General features: G+C 52.3%; 1 protein-coding gene and 1 pseudogene across 6 annotated transcripts in view; one reads left to right on the top strand and one right to left on the bottom strand.

The window, feature by feature from the left end:
* Window positions 1-27951, bottom strand: part of LOC112606835 (GRAM domain-containing protein 1B) — a 277260-nt gene that overhangs the window by 25897 nt on the left and 223412 nt on the right. For 4 of the 5 annotated variants that reach the window (XM_025357752.1, XM_025357756.1, XM_025357754.1 and 1 more), the window contains 6 exons: window positions 25565-25775; window positions 18927-18947; window positions 8087-8171; window positions 7415-7518; window positions 6208-6303; window positions 1722-1802 (listed from right to left, as the gene is read on the bottom strand). In XM_025357752.1, the coding sequence (XP_025213537.1) occupies window positions 1722-1802; window positions 6208-6303; window positions 7415-7518; window positions 8087-8171; window positions 18927-18947; window positions 25565-25775 (598 nt within the window). Of the gene's footprint in view, window positions 1-1721; window positions 1803-6207; window positions 6304-7414; window positions 7519-8086; window positions 8172-18926; window positions 18948-24708; window positions 24730-25564; window positions 25776-27951 lie in introns of all 5 variants that reach the window. The other variant, XM_025357753.1, reaches the window with a different exon arrangement.
* LOC112606837 lies at window positions 2790-5133 on the top strand (annotated as a pseudogene). Its single transcript, XR_003115696.1, has one exon. The product of XR_003115696.1 is annotated as a splicing factor 3A subunit 3 pseudogene (transcript).

Here is a 27951-nt window from a genome sequence, read left to right as displayed (position 1 = left end):
AGGTATGGTTTAAGAAGCAGGCAGGTGGCAGAGTATATTGAGCTAGGATTCCAGCTTTCTGACTAAAGTGCTTGGAATGGCAGAATTGGGGCCCTGCCTCTAGGCCGGCGGGGTTGGAGGTGGCAGCTCTCTACGCTGGCCCTCATAGTGCCTGAGGGAGGTATCACCTCCTTCTCTCCTGGACCTCCCCCTCCTATCTCTGGCCTTTATGCGCAACATTCACCCCACCTGGGACACGTCTGCCTCTCTGCCAAACCATGTCCTGCCCTGCTCCACTCTTTGCCTGCTCTCTGCAGCCTTCCCTGACCAATGCCACCCGGCTTGCCTTGGCCAGCCACGATCAGGACAAGCACAGTTAGCAGACCCTCTTCAGCAGGCCCAAGTCCTACGATTATTTGTGAGGGCATTTGCGAAGCATAGGAATGACCCCGTGTCTTATTTAAAAATGACAGCAGCTGTGAGCTGAAAACTCAAACCTGCCAGTGGAGACTAAAACACATGGTCATTTCACCATTACTGATGGCGAGTGAAGGCAGAGGACCGCAGCTCAAATAAGTTATCAGGAGTGATACTAGGGGTACAGACTCTCAGAATAGAAGAAACTCCAAATAATAAATCCACGCAATTTTCTTACGCAGCCTTTTGCTTGGGCCAGAATCAAGGCCAATATATGTATATACTTAAATACACACATGTCAATCATATAATCATATATATACACACACACACACACACACACACATAAATACACACACATAAAAATTAATCCGGCGGGAAACATTATATGCGTGCATGTGTGTGTGTGTGCATTTTCTCCTATATTTCTTTCTCTGGCTTGGAGACAGTTTCTCAACATCCAGCTGCATCTGAGTGGGACCTTTTATTTTTTTTAATTGAAACAGGTCTTGCTCTGTGATCCAGGCTGGAATGCAGTGGTGCAATCACAGCTCACTGCATGAAGGGGTGCCTTCTACTGTGTTTCTTCATAGTTTCATTTAAACACTCAACTAGTCAATTCGTGGTGGCTGTGTTAACTACATTTTTTGTACTTCATGTTGTGGCAGCTGGGGCCTTGCTGACTGGGGAGGGACCCATCAGGGTTAGCTAACTCCTAGAGAGAGGAAATAACTCATCCAGGAGTGGGCCTTTCACACGCAGCCAGCCCATCCAGGGCTCATATTCCCACCCTCCCCATTATCTATTATAGCGTCCGAGCTTCCAGGCAACTTGAGGCACCTGCAGCCTGCTGAAATAATTCAAACTAGCCAATCCTAGACCTGCTTGGCCTGCTTGCCCTGCCTCCCTGGCTCCTTCCTGCAAAACTACACTGAAGGCTCTGCCCACTTCTTCCCCTTTCCCGTTCTATCTCCTGACCAACCCTGGGGCTTCCCTGGTGGCCCTCATCCTGCTGTGCCTCCTATTTCTGGGGGTCTGTGAATTTAAGGACTTCTTTCTTCATGGCTGCATGCATTACCATAACCGATTGGAGAAAATCCTGGGACATTTCAAAGCAGTGGAACTGAAGTGCCTGAAGATAATGAGTGCCTTACTCCTGGAGGTGTTGAGGCCATTCATGGGAGATGACATGCGACTCTCAGGACTCAGGTCAACACTATCGGCAGGAGAATACTATCAGTGGGGGATTCCCAGAACCCTGAGGAGACACGGGCTTCTCTAGAGGTAGCCAGTCCCGCAGTAAAAGAAAACTCGGCAGTACTTACCTTTTCAAGGAGAGCATTTTGCCAGAGCCGGAACATCATCATATACGTCCTATCCCGGGCCCCAAACGAAGTGAAGAAGTGCTAGATTGGAAAAGAAAATAACAATATCTGTTGAATTACAATATAATTAAGAGAGACATGGTCCTCCTTCCTTTAAGAAAAGATACTGACTTCATCCTCAAACACTAATGACTCTCAGTTACCTGTGATCACGCACATCCGCTTCAGAGATGGGGTCAGCACAGCAGAGGCCTGGGTACCTGGTACTATTAAGTTCCCAGTGTGACAAAGTCCTTCCATTCTTACCCACACTTTCCTCAGTGCTTTTCTCCCTGTTTTGAAATTCTCATCTCCATAAGAAATGTCCCTCACCTACCTACTGGAACCGGGTAAGGGGTGAGCTATGAACTAGCCTAAATGGAAGGACAAGACAAACCCACAACCTACTGATCCGCTGACCTATTTCATTCATTCAACCAATATTTGAATATCAGTATGTGTTAGCACTAATCTACATGTGTGAGGGACAAGAAACAACACAGAAAGATCCCGCTCTTGTGGAGTTTACCCATTCAACAGACAGAAAGAAAGTAATGAAGATTTTACTGACCAACCACAAGGTGGTCCACAAATGCTATTTCATTTAAACCACACAAAAAGGCTTAGATAATAAACAAAGCTAACAACTAATAAAGGGTAACAGGCTGGTGGAGGTTAGGCAACTTGTATAATCAAGAAGCTGGTTAGTGTCCAAAACATAGGTTGAACCGGGCAGGGCACTGTGGCTCACGCCTGTAATCCCAGCACTTTGGGAGGCTGAGGTGGATGGATCACCTGAGGTCAGGAGTTCGAGATCAGCCTGGTCAACATGGTGAAACCCGGCTTCTACTAAAAATACAAAAATTAATCAGGTGTGGTGGCGGGCGCCTGTAATCCCAGCTATTCAGGAGGCTGAGGCACAAGAATCGCTTGAACCCAGAAGGCGGAGGTTGTAGTGAGCCAAGATAGCGCTACTGCACTCCAGCCTGGGTGACAGAGCGAGACTGTGCCTCAAAAAACAACGAGAGGCCATGGTGAAGGGAAGATGGAGACAATACTGGAGCAGCAGCGGCGCTATCGTGAGGAGAAGGAACGGCTCATGGACATCATGGCCAAAGAGATGCTCACTAAGAAGTTCATGCTCTGGGACCAGATCAGTTCTGATCACTGCACTTGGGCTATGCAAGATAGGTATATGGAGGTCAGTGGGAACCTGAGGGATTTGTATGATAAGGATGGATTACAAAAGGAGGAGCTCAATGACATTTCAGGACCCAGTGAGTTTGCTGATTTCTATAACAGACTCAAGCAAATAAAGGAATTCCACCAGAAGCACCCGAATGAGATCTATGTGCCAATGTCAGTGGAATCTGAGGAGCTCCTGAAGGCTTGAGAGAATCCAAGTGAAGAGGCACAAAACTGGGTGGAGTTCACAGATGAAGAGGGATATGGTCATTACCTCGATCTCCATGACTGTTACCTCAAGTACATTAACCTGAAGGCATCTGAGAAGCTGGATTATATCACACACCTATCCATCTTAGACCAATTATTTGACATTCCTAAAGACAGGAAGAATACAGAGCGTTAAGAGATACCTAGAGATGCTGCTTGAGTACCTTCAGGATTACACAGAGTGAAGCCTCTCCAAGATCAGAATAAACTTTCTGGGAAGATTCAGGTTGAATTTGAGAAGAAATGGGAGAATGGGATCTTTCCTGGATGGCCAAAAGAGACAAGCAGTGCCCGGACGCACGCTGGAGCCCATCTTGACCTCTCTGCACTCTCCTCCTGGGAGGACTTGCCCTCTCTGGGTGTGGACAGATTGAAACCTGCTCTCTTAATTTGGGACTGAAATGTGGCAGGACCCCAGAAGAGTGAGCCCAGAGACTATTCAGCACCAAAGGAAAGTCCCTGGAGTCACTTGAAAACTCTTTGTTTGCCAAAAATCCCAAGTCAAAGGGCACCAAGTGAGACACTGAGAGGAACAAAGACATTGCTTTTCTAGAAGCCCAGATCTACAAAGATCTATGACTACGTAGAGATTCTCGGGGAACAGCGACATCTCACTCATGAAAATGTACAATGCAAGCAAGAAAGGACAGGAGAAGAGCAAGAAGAAGAGGGAGAAGAGCAAGAAGAAGAGGGAGAAGAGCAAATCAGTGAGAGTGAGAGTGAAGATGAAGAGAACGAGATCATTTACAAACCCAAAAAACCTGCCACTTGGCTGGGATGGCAAATTCATTCCTTACTGGCCGTATAAGCTTCATGGCCTAAATACCAACTACGACTGTGAGAACTGTGGAAACTACACCTGCCGAGGACCCAAAGCTTCCAGCAGCCCTTTGCTGAATGGCGTCAGGCTCATGGTATGAGGTGTTTGGGCATCCCTAACACTGCTCACTTTGCTAAGGTGACACAGATTGAAGAGGCTGCCTCCCTGTGGGCCAAATGGAAACTGCAGAAGGCGTCAGAACGATGGCAGCCTGACACTGAGGAAGAATATGAAGACTCAAGTGGGAATGTTGGGAATAAAAAGACAAGGACTGAAAAGACAAGGACTCCTCTAGTGTTCAGGGATGTAGCTCAGCTTTAGGACTAGCCTAGGCTTCCCTGAGATCTGCTTGTTCTATTTCTCCCAACCAAATCCTCTTAAAGACCTTTTGCTATGTAGTTTCATGGTCTAGCATGCATCTTATAGAAACAAAGCATGCTGGCAGATTGCAGGTTTGAGATGTGTTTTATCTGTTTTATATTTAAAAAGATTCTGCCAGAAAATAAAACCAGACCTCGTTCTGAAGCCCAGGGTTATGGACCAACTCAGTGCTTCAGGTCTTAATGCCTCCATATCTCTTTCTGATCAACTTTAGAAGTAGCTGAGATGTAATGGGCACCTGTTATGCTACACATCATGTTATGTAAATCTGACCTGAGCTCTTTCCCCACCCTCCTTCATTGCTACTTCCCTGAATGAGTATTACCCCAGGATGAGGTCTGCCATCAGCTTAGTTAGCCATTGATGCAAACACTAGGGAAAGACTAGGAGGATGAGCCAGGACCGCTACGAAGGACTAAGTGTGGCACCAAGGTTTGCCTTTTGTATTTGCATAAAGAAAGGAGTTGGAGCTGGGTGCAGTGGCTTGGGCCTGTAGTCCCAGCTACTTGGGAGGCTGAGGCAGGAGGGTTGCTTGAGACCAGCCTAGGTAACATAGTGAGAGCCTGTCTCATTAAAAAAAAAAGAAAAGAAAAAAGAGAAAAAAGGCATGGTGGCATGCACTGTAGTCCCAGCTACTCAGGAGGCTGAGGCTAGAGGATCTTTGAGCCTAGGAGTTTGAGACCAGCCTAGGCGATACAGTGAGGCCCCATCTCAAAACAAAAAGGAGTTGGGCTATTTGGAATTGGCCTGCAGCCCAACATACAATGGAACTAGGACCAACAGTCACTTCACCTGCTTGCTGGGTCAGAATGAGAGACTTTGATAGGTCTGTCTACTTGTTTCTTCTACAAGATCCCTATTTGACTGTAAAAGTAGCTAATATTCACATATTCTCCAAGCCCAGGTAGCCATGGTAGAGTTGGGTAGAGTTGAGCAGCTGCCCCAGGATCCAAACCTAGCGTCTGAAACGGAAAGAACTAGGGCAGCCCAGGAAGGCCCTGATCTGCCTTATAAGCACCGTCATCTGAAAGTCAGGCCTGCTGCAGGACAGGACCCCCAGAGGCCCCATTTGCTTCTCAACACTCAGGCCTTCAATTGTTTTTTAATAACTCTACTTTAAAAACCAAACAAATATAGGTCAAACCAAACACTATCTGACCCCAAAGTCTCCTGGCTCTTGCCACCAAACTGCCTGAGTCCAAACTGTAAACTCGGCCTTCAGCAGAAACCCAGTCTACCCCTAGCCTTGGACCTCTTCATCTTCAGGCTCTAATGAAAAGTTTGCTCTGTCCTGAATTTTAGCTGACATATTCTCCCCATACTGATAAGGACAATCCATTTTCTATCTGATGCCCCATCCTCTCGAGAGACAATCAGCTAAGCTCATACATAATGACGACTACTGAACATTTGCATACTGCTTCACAATTTAGTGTTTTCAGATATGTGATATTATTTCAAGAGTGTGTTAAATAGGTATTGCTGGCTCCATTTTGCAGGTGAAAAAACTTAGGCTCAAACATACTACACAACACGCTAACAGTCGAGGGACTCAAATTCAGGTATTCTGACTCCAGGTCCAATGTCTGGCCACTCCATCCTCCCCCTGCTCAGCCTCCCCAAGCCTCTCCATCCAGGAGGTGGTTCCTGGAATCTGCACCACCCTTAGCACCACCACCTCTCATCCCAATCCTATTGCCCTCCATATTCATGCAATTCAAGAAAGGGCAGAAATACAAGAGTAGGGGGTACAAGGGAGGATTAGAAAGGCCAGAGTAAGACTCCACTTACCTTTTCTGAATCAGTGCAAACTTGGATGGCATTGGGAATGAGGCGAGCTGTTTTTTCTTTAGTCATGGAACAGATGTCTTTCAAACGGACTGTCAGCTGGCATCCAAGAGGACAGAGAATGGGTAACAAGCAAAGGGGGGCATTAGTAAGTCAGGTAAACAGTGTTCAGGGGGCGCCAGTGTAGACAGGGACAGTCAGATCACATATTTATAACCCTGAAAGAGGCCACATTGGTGATCATCTGGTTTACCCCTTTATTTCACAGTGGGCAGACAGCAAAGTGGGGACTGAGCCTTGTCTACAGCCATGAGTATCTTGATTCTTGGGCAAGGAGCTTTCTAATTTCTCCATAGTCTGCTAAATGTGCAGAGGTCCTGCCATTATTTGCCACTTACAGAAACACAGAATACTGGTGCAGGATGTGACCATAAAAAATCATCTAGTTAGGTCACGCATGGTGGCTCATGTCTGTACACCCAGCTCTTTGGGAGGCTGAGGCGGGTGGATCACCTGAGGTCAGGAGTTCAAGACCAGCCTGATCAACATGGAGAAATCCTGTCTCTACTTAAAAAATACAAAATTAGCTGGGTGTAGTGGCGCATGCCTGTAATCCCACCTACTCGGGAGGCTGAGGCAGGAGAATTGCTTGAACTCAGGGGCTGGGGGATAGAGGTTGCGGGGAGCCAAGATCCCGCCATTGCACTCCAGCCTGGGCAACAAGAGTGAAACTGTGTCTAAAACAAACAAACAAACAAACAAACAAATATCTAGTTAACCTTTCTCTTCCTTAGTGTATAGGATGAGGAAACAGAGGCAAAGAAAGGACTAGCCTAAAATCACGCTGCTAATTAGTTGCAGAACCCAGAAATTGTGCAAGCCGGTTCTTCAGAGTCCCAAGGCCAAAGCCCTTTCTACTTGACTATACCTCCTCCTGCAGTCACTCATGCCAAATATTTGCCTGCATTTGACAAAAGCAAATGCTCCCAGTCCTCTCTTCCACACCCAAAGGGGAGAGAGGAAGGGGAAAACATGGCAGAGGAGACCTTATTATTGGGACTTAGAATTGAGTATCTTTCAAGACTCAGGCATGCTTTTGTTAATTACGCAAAGGCCTGGGAAGAGCATGAAGTCAGCAAAAGAAAGCGAGGGCAGCTTGCTCAGCCACAGCCAAGGAGACGGCTCAGGGGAGCATGCCCCAGGTCTTTACCAGAGTTTCCCAGCGGAAGATGTTGCTGTAGAAGCAGATCCAATTTTCAGAGAGGTAGAGTCGGCCCTGAAGGAGAATGTCTCTTTGGAGTGCACATGAGTAATCTGTGGTAGGAGCCGAGATAGGGGAGCTCAGAGGCAGGAAGCATTTTCAGCAAACCACTGCAGAGTAGGCATGTCATCCCTCCCACGAGCACTGGGGGAGCCCAACGCCCACCATGGACAAGGGGTGCCAGGCACTTGAACTAGCAGCCAAGGAAGTCCCTACCATCTCATGACGAGGAGCATAAAGGTGGCGTGACGTGCAACTGCCTAGAGGCAGATAAATGAATGTGATGGCAAAGTGGGCCAAGGAAGCTAGAGGTGGGAAAGACCAACAAAATTCAACTAACTTCCCTCCCCCATCCACAACTATGCTAACCCCTTCTGCCACCGGGCCATCTGCAGAGATAAAAGTGCCAGTGACTCACTCCAGATTGGGCTCTCGAGGCTGCCATAAGCCTGGTACTCAGCCTCGAGCCCTGACAGCTGGGTCTAGGGCTCTGGACAGCCTCTCTCCCTGTTCCCTTGCTTACTTGGGTTGGCTTGAGGGCTCTAGACAGAAGCACCCTGAGTGCTACGCCGGGGGCTCCCCAGACTTCCTCCCCAGCCCCTCCCAGGTCACCCAACTCACCAACAATGAGGCGCTCCGTGTCTGGAAGCTGCTTAAAGAGCTTTCTGAAGTCTTCATTTCTCTGCTTGTAGGTGGGGCTTAACACCTGCATGACAATGGCCAAGGTTAGCACACGCACCCCGGTTCTGTGGGGTTAGCAAGGAAGGGCAAGAGGAGGAGCACTTGCTTGTGTGTTTAAAAAGCAAAGATGAGGCTCTGCCCTCCTACAGACCCTAGGAGGCCAGGCTGAGGAACGGGGCTCGGTGTGGAGAAACACAGTGGGGAGAATCTGGTGCTGGGAAACACTTTGCAGCCAGGGCCTCCACCAATGAGAAAATGCCAGACACAGCAAAGTGGGGCTCTCATTATATCCCGATAAGAGAAGGAAGGAGGGACACCTCCAGGGTGCTTCCTGGGATCCACCATGCCAGCTACTGCTGTTCTGCCTTCTGCCAACACCACCTTGACAGTGAAGCAGGGACCCAAGAAGGCTGCCCAGCCCCCCATGATGTTGCCCAGAGCACCTCTCAGAAGAAGGTGCTGTCATGACTATCAGAGTGAGCACTTGGCTGTGTGGAAAAGACATGATTTTCTAAGAAATCACATAAAACATAAAACCAGTACTGTAATAAGCACACAGGTAGAGAACTAAAAACACAACTGGCACAGGAGAGGCATCCAATTCCCCTCTCCATCCTTACATTATCTAATCCAATCCTTACGGCATCGAGGAAGAGACCAGGGCCAGAGAGAAGCCCCCTGCCCCAGCTCCTGAGCTGGTCAGTGTCAGATCTCATGACCCCCGGTCCTGTGCTCACCTCCCTCCCAGCAACACGGCTGCCTCGAAGAGGCTCATGCCCAGAAACTGCCTTAGCAAATCCTCCTTGGAAATCCCATGAGCCAGCTGAATACACAGAAATCCTGCCCTTTGAGGGCTTACAATCTTGTTTGTTTGTTTATTGGTTTGTTTAGACAGTCTCGCTCTGTCACCCAGGCTGGAGTGCAGTGGTATGATCTTGGCTCACTGCAACCTCTGCCTCCTGGGTTCAAGCCATTCTCCTGCCTCAGTCTCCTAAGTAGCTGCGACTACAGGTATGCGCCACCTCGTCTGGCTAATTTTTGTATTTTTACTAGAGACAAGGTTTCAACATATTGGCCAGGCTGGTCTCAAACTCCTGACCTCAAGTGATCCACCCACCTCAGCCTCCCAAAGTGCTGGGATTACAGGAGTGAGCCACTGCACCCGACCCGAGGGCTTACAATCTTACATTTAAAAAATAAAGAATAAAAAAGAAACTAAAAAGAAAATATGTGCCCATAGAGGAGGAGCACCAGGGATGACAGATGAAAGCAAGTGCACAACCCGGGACAAGCCACGCACAGTCACAGGGAGACACCCGCACTCCACCTGCGATGCGCTGACCACCTACTCAGAGACAGCGCTGCTGACCCTCAGCCTAGGGTGTAGCCTATGGCTACAAAACAAAACAAAACCTTAGAAAACAACATTCCTCTGGCCCATGGATGAGTTTCAAACTGGTACTGAGATATGGAAAATCTAGATGGCCCCCTTGCCTCTTAGAACAGAGTCCACACACTGAAAACCCCAGCGTGACCACCTGATCGCCAGTGAGTTCTCATTATGCCTAACTGACCTTCTCGAGCTGCTGTGCGGCTCACATGGAGTTATTATCACATGCCAAGCACAGCCATAAGCCCTGTGCGTGGGTCATTGCATCAGACCCCAGATTATTTTTATTCTCCCATTTTGCACTTGAGGAAATTGAGAAACAGTAAAGTTAAGCAACTTGGGAGTGGAATACGAGCGAGGCAGTCTGACTCAGTGCTGTCTGAGACCCCGCTCTGTGCTGCCTCTGGAGGGTACCTGCTCCTGGTCCCCCTGCCAAGAGGAAGCAGAACGGCTTCCCCAAAAGAGCGCACTCCCTTGAGAATGAGATGTTCACCTGCTTTGGGGCCCCCACTAGCCTTCCAAGCCCTCTACTGGGTCTTCGTATTTACAAAGTTCCAGTGTCAGCCTGAGGAGCAGCCGACCAGAAGACCCCAAACACACTCCAGGTGAAACTGGATGTCAGACCTCCAACCCCCTGAAGCCCCAAGTCTTCCTATTTCTAATTTTCTGTCCTGGTGCCTTTTCCCCCTTGATTCTCCTATATCCAGTGACAGCTGAGGTATCCACAGAAGTGGAGGTACAGGGCATTTGACCACAGTCTCCAACCTGCAGGCAAGTTCAGGGGGCCCCTACTTTCCTTAAAACAAAGCTGTAGCAGCAGCAGGGAGAGGGGAGGGTGAATCCAGCCCTGGCCTGCTAAGTCAATCAGTCTGGAGATTCCTTTATCCAACCAACACATGCCTATTCCACAGGGCTGTTGTGTGGATGGCAGGCACACCAGGTGGGCATGCTGGGCCTGCCACCACGCAGCCTCTCGAAGCTGGAGACCCCAGCCCTCTCCCTCCTGCAACCCCAAAGGTGGGACCTGGCTCACCTAGTTCAATTTAAAATGGTCAAATAATTTTGGTTCCAAGATTGTCAAATCTGGGGCCTTCGGGTAGGAGAGCCAAGTGGCATGACAAGGGTGCAGAACTACCACAGAGACTCAGAGAAACTGGGTCACACACTCACAGCTGGGATTTCCTCAGATCCGTGCCAGCAATGGTGTTCAGCGGCAGCAGGTGCATGGCCAAGCTGCTTCAGGTACCACTGCAGCAGCTGGCTCTCCTGCTCCAGCAGGAGACTCCAGAGGACCCCCGACTCCGTCAGCGATTCCATTGCCCAGCACGGCTGCCCCTCCCAATGACGCCTGGCTCCCTCAGCACTGACTCCCGACTGTCCCCACACGATGAAAACAGTTGGTCTCCCCTGGCTTGACTGTGGATGGGTGGCCTCTGGTTTCTTGGCAGAGGGCCTGTGTGACTCTGACAGGTGTCCTTTCTGCTCCTAGAGCTACGTGCCCAGCGTGAAGCCTCACAAGTGAGAGGAGGTGGTCGGTGCGGTTCTCAGGGCAAGCTGGCTGGCCAGTCTCCCATGGCGGGCTCTGCTTTGTCCTTCTTGGCTGGTCCACAGGCGGAGAGTAGCCCAGAGGTGGTGTGGTCATGCACCTCCCCCTGGTCAGTGCAGTCACCCAAGGGTCCAGAGGATGCAGATGGCACAGCAGGTGCCCAGGGCCAGCTGGAGGTCTGGGAGGCAGGCCCCTGGGTAGACAAGCAGACTCTGCAGGACAGCGATGATCCACAGCCGGGTCTAGGGTCTAGCCCCGCCAATCACTCACACGCAGCAGCGTGACTCATAGTTGGTCTGAAACTCCAGTAAAGGAACCAAATGCGCAGCTCCCCAGTCCTGGTCTGTCTCATAGAGTGGCACGTTTAATCAACCTCTACCCTGGGCGGGCACTGGGCTATGACTCACAGCCCTCACCCAGGCAGAGCAGCCACCACTGGCTGCAGAAACAGGGCCTGCTCTCACCTCCAGCCCAACACACACTCCCTTCCTCAGCCCCTGCTCCGCTCGCCTGACCAGCAAACAGCTTCTTTGTTAGAGTCACCCGTGGCAGAGAGGGAGGGAAGGAGGGAGGCAGAGCGGGTGGGCGGGCAGAGCAGGGCCCTATACATGCTTCAAGTTACAGGATCTGGGTGATGGTCCCGGCCAACGTCCTCCAGTAACCCCCAGCTGAGCCTGGCCTCCCCAGCAGATGTTTCCTGCAATGGAAAGTTGCTGGCCAGGGCTCCACATGGAGGCGTGGAGTAGGGAGGGGAGGCAGCAGGGCACCGCTGTTAGGATGAAATCTGAAATGTGAGACTCAAGTCGCCAGGGACTTCCTGGAGACACTCTCACACCTCACCAACCCATCCATCCACCAACTTCCCCATAGCAGCAGTAGCAGCCTGGGGATTTTGTTGACCCAGTTTCAGACATGCTGGTGGCAGAGAAGCTGACATCAACAGCTTCGGGATCTGTCTGAGGCACCCTCTTCCTTCCCATGGACCCTGTACAACCTCCAGCATTAGCAAGAGGGGGATCAAGCCCAAAAACATTGTCAGATCTTAAGGGCAAAGTAGCAATACTAAAAGCACAGATTTTGGTCCTCAAAGCAGCAAAATCGAGGGGAATGAAAGCCAGGCCAACGGGACAAGACAGGCCCCAGACCAAGAAGCTAGGGACAGGGATGAGATAGCAGTGGCGCTGGGAAGATGTGGATTCCCAGGAAAAGTCAGACCCTTGAAACAAATGGGGCCGCCCCCTCACCCTTCCCAGCTCGACCACCTTGCCAGGAGGGTCTTGGCCTGCACAGGATGAGGAATGGTGCTTTTGTCTTAGGAGCCTTGGTAATTTAATACAGCAGCCCCCAAACTTTACTTAAAAATGGCCCAGTGAACACATTTAAAAGTATAGATTCCAGGCTGGGCACGGTGGCTCATGCCTGTAATCCCAGCACTTTGGGAGGCCAGCAAGGGCCAGTCACTTGAGGTCAGGAGTGTGAGACCAGCGTGGCCAACATGGTGAAACCCCATCTCCACTACAAATATATATATATATAAAATATATAAATTAGCCATATATGGTGGCAGGTGACTGTAATCCCAGCTACTCAGGAGGCTGAGGCAGGAGAATCGCTTGAACCTTGGAGGTGGAGGTTGCAGTGAGCCGAGATCGCACCACTGCACTCCAGTCTGGGCAGCAGAGAGAGACTCTCAAAAGAAAAAATAAGTAGATTCCAAAGATGCTAATTCAGAGGAACCTGGATTCTCCCAGGTAAACAGTGTTGGAGAAAGTAGAAGAGTCTGACTCCTCCCGCAAACGCTCCCCTAACAAACTCCTACAATCCTCTCTAGATGGACACCCCATGGATGCAGACGCGGCTCTCCATTCGTGGTGTAGCATGTCTCACTCTAACAGAAGGACGCCTTCTCCAGGGAGGATCTATGCCTCAAACAGGTTCATATCTTCTCCTGCACTTGCCATGATGTGTTGCAAATACAGGCTGAGCATCCCTAATCTGAAAATGTGAAACCTCTCGAGCCCCAACATGATGCCGCAAGCAGAAGGCTCCACAGCTGACCTCACGTGACAGGCTGCTCAGGTGACACGTCCCGGCCAAAACACAGTCAGCACTTTTCTTGGTGCATAAAATTATTTAAAATATTATACAAAATTATCCTCAGGCTATATGTATAAGTGATATAGGAAATAAATCTGGTGTTTAGACTTGGGATCCAAGATATCTCATTTTATATATATATGTGTGTGTGTGTATATGTGTATATATATATGTAAATATTCCAAAATCAAAAACAAATCACAAATCCAAAACACATCTGATCCCAAAAATTTTGGATAAGAGATACTGTATCAGGTGCTAAGAAAGTATTTACCAAGTGAATGCATTCCTCATCTACCTCTCAAAGGATGCCTGTTGACACTGCATCTTACATGTACACACAAAGATCCCTGATTCCATACGTTTGGCGTGTCAGTGCCTGGTCGCTGCCAACACTCTCTCCAGCACACGTGCGAGCTTCTCTTCGCCCTGCATGTCAGCCCTATCCTGAGCAGTGTGGCAGGCAAACGTAGCAAGTCCATTTTCCAAGGTGACCAGTATGCCTCCCTTGGGGTGACACCAGACCCCAGTATGTAAGCTGTAGGTAGCTCCAAGAGACTCTGGATCCTTACAGTAACTACCCGAAAACATCTGAGTATTGCTACAGGCCAAGTGGCTGCCTGGGCTATAAGGGGTGAGATACAGACAGGAAATGCCCTGTGAGATAAAGCCCTGGGAGATGAGCCCCCTACGCAGAAGCCTTTGTCTCCCCCACACCCACACCAAGGGCTGGGCAGGGCTGGGTGAGAGTCAGCAGAGAAGGAATTGACCCTGGGCTAAACATTAACTCTACGGCAAACATCAGGAGCTGGGACCAAGTGGTACCCTCTTCCCAGGGACGGCGAGAAGGAGGGGGTGGAGGAGTCCAGGAGAAAACAGATGGACTTCAGTGGAGCATTGATCTCACCTAGGAAGAAACCAGTTAAGATCCACACAGGAAACTCTGACCTTGCAGCCAAATCTGGATAGGCAGAAGCCAGATGTGGGACTGGAGACGAGGAGGTAACTGAGCAAAGGAGGGAAAAGGAGACTGAGGCAGACATGGGGGCTATGCAGAAGGGTAGAGAAGGGGTAGGGCTGGGCTGGGCTGGGGGCTCATCTGAAAAACTCAGGATGGGAGCCAGGAAGACCCTTCAAGTCGGGAGTAAATACAGAGGGGAGACAGACAGAGGTGGAGGAGCATCGTCAGTCCTGGGGCAAGGCCAGGTGCCAGACAGGTCTCCTACCCTCTCCACTGCCCACTCCCAACACCCTGAATTCCATTCCTACAAATGGAATTTTTGGTTTTTTTGCTCTCTCGCTTATGCCAGCCGCTCCCCAGGCTTGGCACTATCCCTCCCTCTCCTCCACAAAGCTGCAGCCCTAACTGCAGGTGCTTCAGGCAAGCAGGGTGCTAAGTCGCAGGCAGCTGCCAGGGTTTGGGCTCCTGTGCTCTGATCTCAGAAATGCTCCTTCCTGGGCTGCCATAGAGAAGACTCCCCGCAGGAATGCACCAGGAGGCCAAGGAAAGAAGCCCCTGGGAACTTATGCCCCGTTGGGGGCTGAGAGGGAGTAAATTTCATCCCTCCTGCCCCAACGGCCCTAGCCAGGTTGCCCCTCAACTCTGCCCTTGGCTCCCTGCTGAAGGCAAAATCCTATTTCTGCTTTTCCCTCCATCTCATGTCTACTGGGACAGCTCCCTTGATTGGAGGGCCCTGATGAATAAGACTGGGGTGGTAGACTGGAGCATTGGGGATAAGGAGGAGTACATATAATCAGGCCTGGGAAGACTCAGGGTACCTGTAGATGGCACAGCCTTCAAACCCCACTCTGCTCCTGACACTCTCCTGCCACGGCCTCTCCCCGTGTCCCTGGGGTCCAGCCACTTGCCTCCGCATGACTCACTCTTCAGACCAAGCATGTTTGTCATCATGGCAATGGCTCCTCTCTGGCTAGCCATGTAAAAGGAAATGCTTTTGTCTTGTGCAGAGAGGCAGCAGGTGAAGGGGGAGGCTGGGGCATGGGCTGGGTGGTGGCTGGGCTTCCTTTCCTGCCAGACCCGGGCTGCTCCAGCGGGCCTGAATGCTCTTGCCACTATCAGCAATTCTGCAGGGCACTGGCCCTCACTGCTCTGACTCCAGCCAGGGGTTTCCTAAGCATCCCCAGGCTTACAATGCCTTTACCTCTCTGAAGGACTTCCGGTGAAATGAATGAGCCTCAGATACCAGAATGGCTGGAGCGCTGACCCTAGGATCCAGAGAGAGGTTATAGAGGGCCAGTCAGCAAAGCTGAGAAGGGGAGAGGGATCCTGCCTGAAGGGCAGATTCCAAGCAGCCCAGCAGAGGCAGGGCAGGAAGACGGAGCTCCCTAAAGGAACACAGAAAAGCTCCCTAAAGGAACACAGGAAACCAAGTCAACGCAGCAGAGGCAGGGCAAGGGCCTCCTGAAGAGGCGCAGATGACAGCTGTGGAGGGGTGCTGGGAGAGGAGCTTGTTCAGCTGCAGCTCCTAAGGAGGCATCTGCACATGAGAGCACGGACATGAGCACCGCACACTGAAGGAGCAGGGGTGCCCTATTACCTGAGGGCGGACTCTTAGGGGGGGCCGCATGAATCCAGGAGAGGACGGCCCCACACACTCCTCAGCAAAGAGCTCCTTGGGCGCTTGGCCTCTGAGAATGAATGATCTGAGCTAAGTGGAGAGTCAGGGATGTTTCTCTAATGCACTTGGGATGAGAGGGTGGAGGGTGAAAGGAGACAAGTGAGAATTAGTAAAGGAAGAGGAAGGACAAGGCCGGGAAAAGAGAACATCCCAAGGGATGATTCAAAGAGTTGTTGAGGTCCAACCGCTTCTGCACATCCCTGGTGCAGGTGGCACCATCAGAAAGCAAGGCTCCGTCATGCCCAGCTCCTCCGCTGGCTCTCGTATGTGTCATCTGAACCCCTGACTTCTGGCCCACCCCATCCTCCAGCCAGGAGACAGCTTCTGCTTCTACCCCATTGCTACGCAGAGTACTCAGGCGGAGGCTAAGGGAGAAGGAATCAGGGGGAAAGGATGGCGGAGAGAAGGGGAGAAAGTAAAGCCTGCTGGAATCAGACAGAGAGGAAAACCTCCCCGGGAGAGTGGAAATCAGAGAAACAAGCAAATGGTGGGCGATTAAAGGAAAGGAAAGGGGTGGAGTCAGAGAGCAAAGGGCTGAGAAGAATCCAAGGAAGCACAGGCTGAGACGAAACAAAAGGCTGAGCTAAACAGCAATAAAAAGAGCAATGACAGATGAGAAGAGGAAAGAGATTAGCAACAAGGACAGGCGCTGGCCTGCCCAAACGGGGATGTCTGAACTGTCTCCTATGGGGGCCTGAATTTGTGCGATGCTGCTCAAAAAGGTGCCGGGGCAGTTGAGTGAAGGATGCTGGGGTCCCCATGACAGCTGGGCTGCAGGTCGCTCCCAGGAAGCTCAGCACTCACGCCCCTCCCCTCCTCTGAGGCCACAGGCCAGGAAACCTCCTAGAAGGTAAGGGGCTGGCTCAGAGATAGAAGTAGAGTCTGGCTTCCCTCCCACCCCAAGATACCTCAGCCCATAACTCCTCTCCACAACTCAGCACAGCCCACCAAATTCTGCCTTGTTTGTGGTGCTGGGCAGGTGGTGGTGGCCAAGGCTTGCAGATCTACAGCACCCAGGACGGGCTGGTCACTGGGCAGCAGGATGTTGGCAGCCGCAGGGCTCGTGAGCACATACCTGACTTTGAAGAAACGCCCAGCGCCAAGTAGGAAAACACACACCAGCCCACACAATTGATCTGCAACCCTGTCCCTACATTAAACCCACGCCTCTCCCCTCCAGCCCATCCCCTGGCCAGAGTGCCCTCCTCAACTCTGTCCTTCACAGCCACAGTTACTCCATGCCCACGTCTCCTGCTGGAGCAGAACCTGGTGTGTCCAGGGAGGGGGCAAAGATGGCTTTTCCAGGATTCATCAGAGTTAGGTGTGAGAGGGGCAGGCTCAGAGGGTCATCTGAGGTCAGCCCCTCCACTGTGAAGTCCCCAAAGGGCAGAACACACGGCGGGGGCCAGCTGAGAGCTCAGACAGCTGCTCTGCAGGGGAAAACGCCCAAATCCCACCACCCAGTTTGTGTGACTGAGAGGCTGTGGCCTCCGCCAGGCCTGCTTACCCCACAGCAGTTTCTAGGTATGCAGCAGCTGCACAGGGCACCTCCAGGATGACCTAGACAGTGGCCCCACGCCACGCCTTCACCACAGCCCCAAGCACCAGGAGGCCTTGTAGGAAGGGCATGCTTTGCAGCTGTTGAAGGGGTCCTTGGGACAGGGGTCAAAGCCCATCACATGGGTTGACTCTTCTATCAATGGGGGAAAGTTTTCCGGCTGGATTTGCCCCGAAGTGTTAAGGGAAGAAAACGAAGTTCAGACCCCCAGGCTGCCCCGGCACCAGAATTCTGTCAGGCTCTGGAATGGCCACTCCCTCCCTGATGGGTCTCCTCCTTTAGGGTTGATAGACCCTTATCTAAGAGCCTCGGTGAGGCAGTGGATACAGCTGACCACGCCTCCTCAGTCCCCTGAATGCAATCCTCCCTCTTCAAGGCTGCCTTGTCCTGCTGCAGAAAATAACCGCTGCAGCTGGTTTAGGAGTAAAGGGGCTGCTAAGGAAAGAAGCCCACAGGAAAGCCCAATCGCACCTCACACTGCTTCCCCCTCAACCTCCAACCCCCTCCCTCAATCGCACCTCACACTCCTTCCCCCTAACCTCCAACCCCCTCCCTCAATCACACTTCACACTCCTTCCCCCTAACCTCCAACCCGCTCCCTCAATCACACTTCACACTCCTTCCCCCTAACCTCCAACCCCCTCCCTCAATCACACTTCACACTCCTTCCCCCTAACCTCCAACCCGCTCCCTCAATCACACTTCACACTCCTTCCCCCTAACCTCCAACCCCCTCCCTCAATCACACTTCACACTCCTTCCCCCTAACCTCCAACCCGCTCCCTCAATCACACTTCACACTCCTTCCCCCTAACCTCCAACCCCCTCCCTCAATCACACTTCACACTCCTTCCCCCTAACCTCCAACCCCCTCCCTCAATCACACTTCACACTCCTTCCCCCTAACCTCCAACCCCCTCCCTCAATCACACTTCACACTCCTTCCCCCTAACCTCCAACCCCCTCCCTCAATCACACCTCACACTGCTTCCCCCTCAACCTCCAACCCGCTCCCTCAATCGCACTTCACACTCCTTCCCCCTAACCTCCAACCCCCTCCCTCAATCACACCTCACACTCCTTCCCCCAACCTCCAACCCCCTCCCTCAATCACACTTCACATCCTTCCCCCTAACCTCCAACCCGCTTCCTCAATCGCACCTCACATTCCTTCCCCCTAACCTCCAACCCCTCCCTCAATCGCACCTCACACTCCTTCCCCCTCAACCTCCAACCCCCTCCCTCAATCGCACCTCACACTGCTTCCCCCTAACCTCCAACCCGCTCCCTCAATCACACTTCACACTCCCTCCCCCTAACCTCCAACCCCCTCCCTCAATCGCACCTCACACTCCTTCCCCCTAACCTCCAACCCGCTTCCTCAATCGCACCTCACATTCCTTCCCCCTAACCTCCAACCCCCTCCCCCAGTCACACCCCACACCCCTTCCCCCCAACCTCCATTCCCCCCCAATTGCACCCCATGCCCCTTCCCCCCCAACCTCCAACCCCCTCAGGTACCCAACAAGAAGGGAAACAGGAATACTTACATTATACCAGCTCTGGCTTTTCTGAAAAGAGAAAATGAAAGAGAAGGTAGAATTAGTCAGGGAACAGATGGGGGGAAGGGCCGGGGGAAGGGTACACAGACAGCGGAGGCTGGGCAGGGAGGAGGGGTCCAAATGCAGCTGAATGCTTCCCATGTGGTTGCTCAGGAAGGGTCCTCCTTTCTCAAGGCAGTTCCAGAAAGGAGGCCCGGGAGCAGTCCATGCTGGAAGCCCACCGCGGGCGGGGTGGCAGGCAGCGGCAGCACCAGCTAGAGCTCAACCAGAAGGGAGCTGGAGCCCCATCGCAAGGTTCTGATGGGGTGAGGGGCGCACGTGGGCATTCGAGACCCAGTCCCCAAATGGGCCCTGACCAGAAGCAAAATGTGATGGCGGCCAACCCAGCCTTCTGCTCTAAGACAGCTCCCTGTAAAAGGCAGGGTGGGACACTTTCGAGGTAGACAGGGGACTACCTAAAACTCCCTCCAACTGCACTCTCAGCAGGCGGGTGAGCAAATCCCTCCTGTGCCAAAAAATGGGCTGTACCTAAACTGTGATGGTCGGGGAGTGCTTGGGGGTTCTGCACGGGGCAGGAGGTTGAAGGGTCCATTCCAACCCAGTGGTGCCATAATTCTGAACAAGCAAAATAGATCCCACCCCAGCTCCAGAACTTAGGTGTTCTCCATTCCCAGACCCAGGAGAAAGGGGACCTGAATGTGCCTCAGGGGAACAGGAGGGCTAGCTAAGATCATGCCTTGTCTGTCTTCAAGCCCTTCGGCCAGTAGTCCTTCATGTACATCCCACTTGAAAGATAGATGGACACGCAGATAGGCAAGCTCGTGTGCACGTATACACATACATACTCATACGCATACACACACACACGCACAAATACACGTACACACACAAACACACATACACACATGCATATGTACACACCACACATATTCACACACACATGCACACATACACACTATACACACATGCACACATGCACACACACGCACGCACGTACACACATTCACACAGACACGCATGCACATACACCCCACACACACGCACAAATACATGTACACACATATACACACACACATACACACCACACACACATGCAGACACGCACATATACATGTGCACTTGCACACACACCACACATATACACACATACACACATATACACACAGGCACGCACAGAGACGTACACATATACACAGAGACACACATATACACAGACATACATTCACACACACATATACACACACACACGTGCATGCACACACACACATGCCTAAGCTCCATCTCTTGGTAGAGCTCAGATTATTTTCAGTTTTAGGGGTCACTGGGTGGAATACCTTAGCTCTACCCAGAGGTCTGGATCCCCTCCACGTGGTGTTAAAGCGTCCTGACCCAGAAGGGCAGACAAGAGCAGCCATGGTCCTCGAATGTCTGCTGTGTCTAGAGGGGAGGAAGCGACTACGTACCCAAGGGTGGGTGTGTGCCCACGGTGATGACCGCTGGTCATGTGATCTATCTCCCCCATTCCACCAGAACTCTGTGAAGATGGTCCACCTTCACCCCCCCCAGTGACACCAGTCCGCAGAGGAGCTGGAGGGGGCTGAGGGGCCTCGCGTGGGTGGGGCTGCTTCCCAGCAGCTTTGCCCTCACACATGCCCTCGATGGCCAGGATGTGACCAGAGGCCAATGGCAAGTCCCCCTCTGCAAGGTGCTCTCCAGGGTCACTTCCCAACAAAGCCTGTCACCACGGTCCTTCCAAAGGCCACACCCTCCCATCATAGCTTCATCCCCACCTCCAATTCAGAGGCCTCAGCAGGTAAAGGGCCCAAATCCAAACATTAAAAACTATTTTTTCCTGAGAAAGGTGCGGCCACATGGGAGTCCACAACCTGAAAACTCGCCTCTAGGCATTGCAGCCAAGGCTACCCACTTCTGGAGGAGGTAGATGGGGCAAGCAGGCTGCGTCTGGGGTCTGCGCCTAGCGATGGCTCACTTCCTGAGTCCTCACACAGAAGCCCTGATTCGGAGCCCACAGGGCAGGAGGCTGTGCGGATGTTCATTACAAAAGACACCTCCCAGCAGTGGGAAGATGTGCTCTGGGAGTGGCCCGCCCCGGTGGCCCCACAGTCTCCTCAACTGCAACCCAGGTCATGAGATCTGCTTCACAACGGAGAAACCATCTCCCAAGCTCCCAGCTCCTCGTATCAATGCCGTGACCTTCGTATAAGGCACTAGCAGGAAAGGGGGCAATAGGAACATGGGCTGACGGGGGACCCCAGATGCCTGTGACTCCTCCTGCACGGGGCTCCCTCCTGCCCCAGGTAGACAGAAGTAGATGGCCCCTTTGCATGGGCTGGCACGTCGGCGCCTGTGCCTTCCAAATCTGTGTGGAACAAAGTATGAGGGTCACATACAGCCCCAGGCAGGGAAGCCAGTCCTGTCTCTAACTGCTCTGTGATGCCCTAGTATCTAATGTTTGCTCTTTTGTAAAGGGTGGATAAGAACAAAGTTTAAAGAACTGAAAAGAAACGTGAAAGATAGCAAGGAGCAGGACTGTGCTGAGGCTCTGCCCTGAACCAGCAATCTCCAGGCGGCTTCTTACGTGCTGCCGCTGAGGGGCCACAGGAACAATGGGTCCCCCCTCCAGCCACGTCCAAAGCAGCCCCCAAGCCTGTCCATGGTGGGCAGGGGTCCCCAAACTCTGCCCAGCCTGTTGGAGGCACATTCAATGCCTGTGGTTCTGCATTCCCACAAATGAGTCCCAAAGGCGCTGCCAGACAGGAAGGACCCAGACCCACAGGGGCAGGGAAGTCAGAGGAGCTGCAGGCCTCTGAGGGTGAGGAGGGGCGCCCCTCGTCGTCTGGCTTTAGTTTGCTGTAGAGCCCCTACCTGGAGGACCAGGTCCGAGGGAAGGAAGGCACAGAACCAGGGAGCAGCGATGGAGGCTTCTCTGACAGCTTATAATAAATGGATTTGGCCAAAGAGGAGGAAGGGAGTCAGGACAAAGATACAGCTGTTGGGGACACGCTCATTTCTATCATTTTCCCTAGAAGGTCTGAAAAGCAAGCACTTATCGGAATGCAAGGCCCCTGGAAAGAGACCCAGGTTACTGGGAGGTGGTTTCCAGAAACATCTCGCACTGCAAAGGCTCTGGGAGTCTGGAAGATTAAGGTGCGGGGTGTGGCGGGGGGCGGGCAGGGACTAGGGGAGCTCTACATTTAGTAGGAGTTAGAAATAAAAAACAATTCTTACTTTGATCAGGTTAAGTCTGTCATACTGGAAAGAAAACCACAAAAATTAGATTTGAAAAAAAAAAAGGAAAGTCAAAGGAGGGTCAGTGCCACCGCGCGAGGGCGATGCCCGCACCGCGGCGGGAGGGCGGGAGGCGTGCAGCTGGGCAGGAGCAGCCGTGATTTGCCGCACCTGCTGCGCCCGCCCTCAGGGCAGGTGGGAGAGCGGTAGAACGGCCCCTCGCTCCCTCTGGTGGCCACAGGCTGTCACTACAGGGCGGAAGCTGGGCGGCAGCACAAACTCATCGGGAAGGAAGTGCTGGGGCAGGGCTGCAGCTAGGAGGGCTCGCCCGGGCTGCACAGTGATGGATCCAGAGGGGTCGGGCCTTAGCGATCACCTGGTGCCACGCCTACATAGTAGCAAATGAGGAAACTGAGGCCCAGAGAAGAAGAGAAAGATTCCGTGCATGGGACCTAGGGAGAAGCAGAGGCACTGGCCAGCTTGCCCAAAAAATATAAGGCATGGTGTCCTCTGGGGTAGCCAGGAGACAGGGAGTGAGGTGGACTAGCTACAACAGTATCAGTAAAAATAGCTATGAAATGACTTACTGGGAATACATGTGATTAACCCCAGAAGATGTTCCACTGGGGAGGGGCATGTCCCCATCCCGCTACCAGACCCTCCTCTTTTCGCTGCACCATCTGCTCCAGGCCCTGGCCTTCAAAGAGCCTAATTCCCCTACTGGTTCTAGTGTTCTTCTTCTGAAGTCTGTGTGTCCCGCACATGCACGTCCCAGACCAATACAGCAGCTCCCAGCTCCACCTGGGATACTACGGTGTCCCTCCTCGCACGAGCTCGTCCTATTTTAACTCCATTGAAAGGATGGCAGGGCAGGTGTCGATGGCAATGATCAGTGGGAGAATGAGGTGGGGAAGTGGGGAACCAATGTCAGAAAACTCAGAATGTGTCTGCCAGGGATGGGCGTGGCATCCACCCAATCTCCCAGGAGAAAGGAGACCTGCACTCACCCCAGCCCCTCCCTCCTCAGTTCCTATGAAAAGGCCCAGATTGGCTCCTGATTCCTGCTCGGCTCTCAGTCCCTTCATTATGTCTCCTTTTAGCCTCTCCAAAATCCCACTCAGAATTCCACCTGGTCCCTGACGCCTGTCCTGGCTACCCCATTCAAATGATTCATCCTGCCTCGGAGCTTACAGAACATCCCCAACCACTCAAGAGTCAGGCTTGGGGTGTACAGAGTCTGGATGGAAACGTGTGCAGGAGCGGGGAGCCCGATGCCCGTGTCAGGCCATATCCTTCCTCTTGCCAACTGAGCCTCGAGCACCCACTAGTCCCACATCAAGCCAGAGGTGGGAGGCACTCAAGAGGGGCTGCCACAGGGCATTTCAAAACCCCATCCCCAGACGTCAGACATGCCTGCACCTGCTAAGCTGCTGGAGCCCATAGAAATCTCCTGCTGGCTTCCTCGCTCCAGGTGAAGTTCCTCCTCCCCTGTCCACTGCCGGCAACAGCCATTTAAAATCCTCAGAGCCAAGATGTGCATTTAGTCTGAAGGTCACAGACTACAGGATTAGCCGTGTTGCCCCTTGTCCTTCCCTCAGCAAAGGGAACCAGCTGTTCACCCTCCTCCTCCCCAAAGCTCTGAGAGACTTGGGACTATTAAGTCATCCTCGGCTTCCCCTTCTTCAGGCTGCATCCCACCCCCTTGCCCCATGGGCCTTGCTGTTCCCCAACACCTATCGCTCACCCTCCAGTCACTGCATGTTCTCCTAGGGCCTCAGAATTCCTGGGCTCCCAGGAAAGACTCTGGCACCAACCACATCTTTCCAGGGTCTGCCAATGTTTGCCAACCTCCAGGCATTGGCACCCCACCCTCTGGGAGAAGAGCTCCCCACTCTGATCATGACTCAGGATCCTAAGCACACCATGAGCCCCAGTCTGGGCAGTGGGTAGAAACGCTAAGGGGTGCCCAGGCTGAGCAGCTCTCGAGTGGATAGGAACAGAGCATGCACGCAGAGCTCCTGAGGGCGTGGCTGCTGCACCAAGGAACTCATTGACCTGAACCCCTGCCCCTCAATCAGCGCAGCCCTCCTGCCATCCTCACTCACCACTGCTGGGCAATCCAGAATCAACCACCAAAGGGGAGGGGCCTGCAATATGACCAGATGGGGTCTCCTGCCCCAAAGGAATGAAACTAATGCCAAGCAGGACTCTGTTTCTCAACCGCACCATATAAGGAGGGAATAAACTCCCAGCCAGAGGCAGTGTCCAGGGAGCAGGCAGACATGGGTGCAGGGTGGGGAGTGGGGGAGGGTCTGTACTCCGACATCAGGTGCAGTGAAAATGGGCCTTCAATGACTTCCAAGCCAGCCTGCCGGGAGACAGTGGGGCCGGCCCTTCTGGGAGGGGGACCAAGCAGGATATAAGGGCCAGAATTGGCAGGGCCAAGGGAGGGGGTGCTGAGCACTACAGACAGATCGACACTAGAGGGGAGATAAAAGGACAGAGACAAAAGATGGCTTACTTTTGAGAGGCGCTTGTGAGACTAAGACCATGCATGCAAAGAAGGTATTTGGGAAATGGTGGGGAAGAAGAGGAAGAACAAGAAATCAAAAAACAAATTCAAGTGGGAAGCCAGCTCCCATGCCTCCCAGGGGTCCCCAATTACCCCTTCCCAGGCCCTGGGGGTCCCAGGGTGAAGAAAAGCTTCCTGAAGGAGCCCCTGGACAAAGACATCTCCTGTTCCCCAGAGGACCGAGGGTGGTGGAGGACATCTCTGGGGAACCATAACTAGCCCAGGGCCCCCCACCCCCCGGGCCTATTTTAGGCCTATCCATGGGCCAAGGGCCCCGGTACTCAGGCAGCAGTGCTGACATCCTTGGGAGGATGGAAAGGCCCTGCCACCCTCCTCTCTGCCAGGTGAGTAGCAAGTGGATTAGTGCAAAGGTAAGGCAGGAATGACGGCCAGGGAGGAGGTTAAAAATAGCATTCTGCAAGGTTCCCTGAGGACTCTCCCTAGCAGTATAGCTGTCCCAAATAATGTTCCCTTCTACCCCCGCTCCAGGGACCAAATTTGAAAACGGTAGCAGGAATAAGCAGATGACCCCCTAATGATTCCCAGAGCATCTCCCCTCCAAATCTAAAAAAAAATATGAGCCTCCCTACCTCGCCCAGCCCGCCAAGAATGCTTAGCAGGGAAGATACTGAACTAGGGTCTCTCCTGCCTGTCCCGCCTCACCTCACTGGATAACGACTGTCTCTGGGCCATCAGGGCTGTTAATCACGTGAGGACCCTGGCAGATGTTCTCCAGCTCACCACCCCAATATCGCTCCTGCAGCCCCTGACAAGGAGGTACCGCCTCCAATGGGGTCCCGCTCACCTTGGAATTTTTGCCGCCGCTTCGGCCGGACTGGGAGGAGCAGCTGCGCTGCACGCCCTGCTCCGGCGTGGACGGGGACTTGTCCGAGGAGTGATCTGAGCCCTTCTCCACCATGGTGTCTCCGTCCTGGTTCTGCGGGGTTGGCGAGCGAGACCGCTTCCGGAGGATGGGCGAGCAGGCCGGAGTGCTGCGGTTGGAGTTACTGGCAGTGCTGCAGCGGCAGATGGAGAGAGGGAGCGGGGTGGAAAGAGAAGGAGGAGGAAAGGCAGGCAGTCAGTGATCGAGGCCAAGGACAAGTCCAAAGGAGCCAGCTCAGGGAGCCAGGTGAGGGGCTGGGGAGAAACCGGGAGAGGGGCCCAGGCTGCGGCTTGCCGCACCGTAATACTGCCGCTGGCCACGGGAGGGCAGCAGTGCCCATGTGCCATGGGCACAGTGTCAGTGCCATGACACAGACGCAGGAGGCCAATGGGCAACTGACATTTAGACATGCATCCATCCATCTGTCCGTCCAACCCATTATTGTTTGAGCCCCTATGATACGCCAAAAATTGTCTGGGGCATATAGAATTTAATACTTGAAAGGCTCACTGGAGACCATCCAATACAATCGGCTCATTTTATACATGCTGCAAATGCAAAGCTTCTATATTTTGTTCAGACATTTTCGTTCATGACAATAACAATTACAATCCTGTTTTTCACAGCCTTCACGTACGCATTATTGCTTAAAACATTCCACCAAGGGAGTAATGGCAAGTACCATAATCCCTATGTTAAAAAATGAAGACCAATGCCTGGCAGAGGGACGCTAAATGCCCGCTGATCACAGAGGGCTTTGGAAACAAAGTGCGGCTCTTCTGATTTGTAACTCACCCGCACCATATTATTTGCTTGTAAGGAAGCCATGTGGGTTCCTGCTTCCTCTGCCCGGGGTAAAGAGGCGCACAGCCAAAGTTCTCACATTCCATATCCCCATATCCCAACATTTATTCCCAATAAGTACCTTGTACTTCCCACAGGACCAAATCCACTTACACCAAGGCTTATAAACTGCAAATAAAATACTGACTATTTGATATTTCACTTCTGTTTTCAATGGACTAGAAGAAGAGATGAGAGACAGAGGGGAGAGAGAAACTGAATGCAGTTAAATGTTTGCTTTGCTTGCGAGAGTGGAGAAAGGAAAGAGATGGAGAAAGGGAGAAGCTAAGGAGAAAGTGCCAGCAGAAATGGGAAGGAAAGGAAATGTAAGATTGGAAAGCCAAAGAAGCATGGGGCCGGAGGGGTGTCCTGCCCACCCACTCAGCAATCTCTCTGCCGGGTCAGGCTTCAGGAACACCCTGGACCCCGCTGCAGGCTGCATCCCAGCCTTCCCTTGGGGAGTGGGGTGCAGGGCTGGGGACACTGTCATTTGCATGAAGATGCAGCTGTGACCTCAGATGTTCCATTGGCCCCATTTGCAATGAAAACCATGCCCCTTTCAGCAAAACCTTCCACCTGGGCATCCTTAGCGGAGAGAAGGGAACAAATTCCAAGAGCCTAACCCAGCAAGTGTGGGCAGGAGGGAAGCTGGGGGCAGGCAGTGGGGTAACTTTTGGAAGGAAACTGATAAAGGAAAAAAAAAAAAAAAAAAAGGAGACCAGAGAAAAGGAAGATAAATGTGCCCCAAATATGTATGGAGAAAAGCAAGGCCCAATGTTCCACTGCATCCTAAAACAGAATTTACATGTAAAATCTCATTCCTAATACTAACAATAATTGTTACTGGGGGAGGCCCGTTTTTGCCCCACCCATTCCTTATCCTTACCCTCTAAACTCGTTTGCTACCATAAACCCTGGAGAAAGGAAGGTACATTCCTTTTCTTTGGTTGGAAATGCCAGGCCATGGGGCTGGTGGCAGGCAGATGCCTGAGTGCACAACCCCCTGGGAAGCGTGGAGAGCAGGTGCCAACACACGTCTTTCTGGGGTAAGCCTCCTTGCTCGAGGGCCAACTCCAGCCCACAGCCACATATTCAAAGGTTTAAACTGTCTTCCGGGATTATGTTACTAAAACAATAGGGACCTCTACCCTCTAGCCCCAACTATAGTAGTTTGCTCAAAAAAGAACTAGAGAAGTTGAGAGTGGTGGCATGAGCTGTAATCCCAGCTACTTGGAAGGCTCAGGCAGGAGGATCATTTGAGACCACGAGTTTGAGACCAGCCTGGGCAACATAGTGAGATTCTGTCTCAAAAGAACTAGAAAAGGGATGACAATCAAACACATGCCTATCAGACACAATGGCCCCACAGCCGTTGCGTATTTTCCTTAGATGAGGGACATCTTCACAAATTCCAGACCCTGGAATGGAAAAGAGATGCCTTCATCCTTCCCCAAACCCAGAATCCC

This window comes from Theropithecus gelada, chromosome 14 (assembly GCF_003255815.1).
Source record: "Theropithecus gelada isolate Dixy chromosome 14, Tgel_1.0, whole genome shotgun sequence".
Taxonomy (NCBI): domain Eukaryota; kingdom Metazoa; phylum Chordata; class Mammalia; order Primates; family Cercopithecidae; genus Theropithecus; species Theropithecus gelada.
The sequence above is the reverse complement of the archived record's forward strand: the minus strand, read 5'-3'. Positions and strand labels throughout refer to the sequence as shown.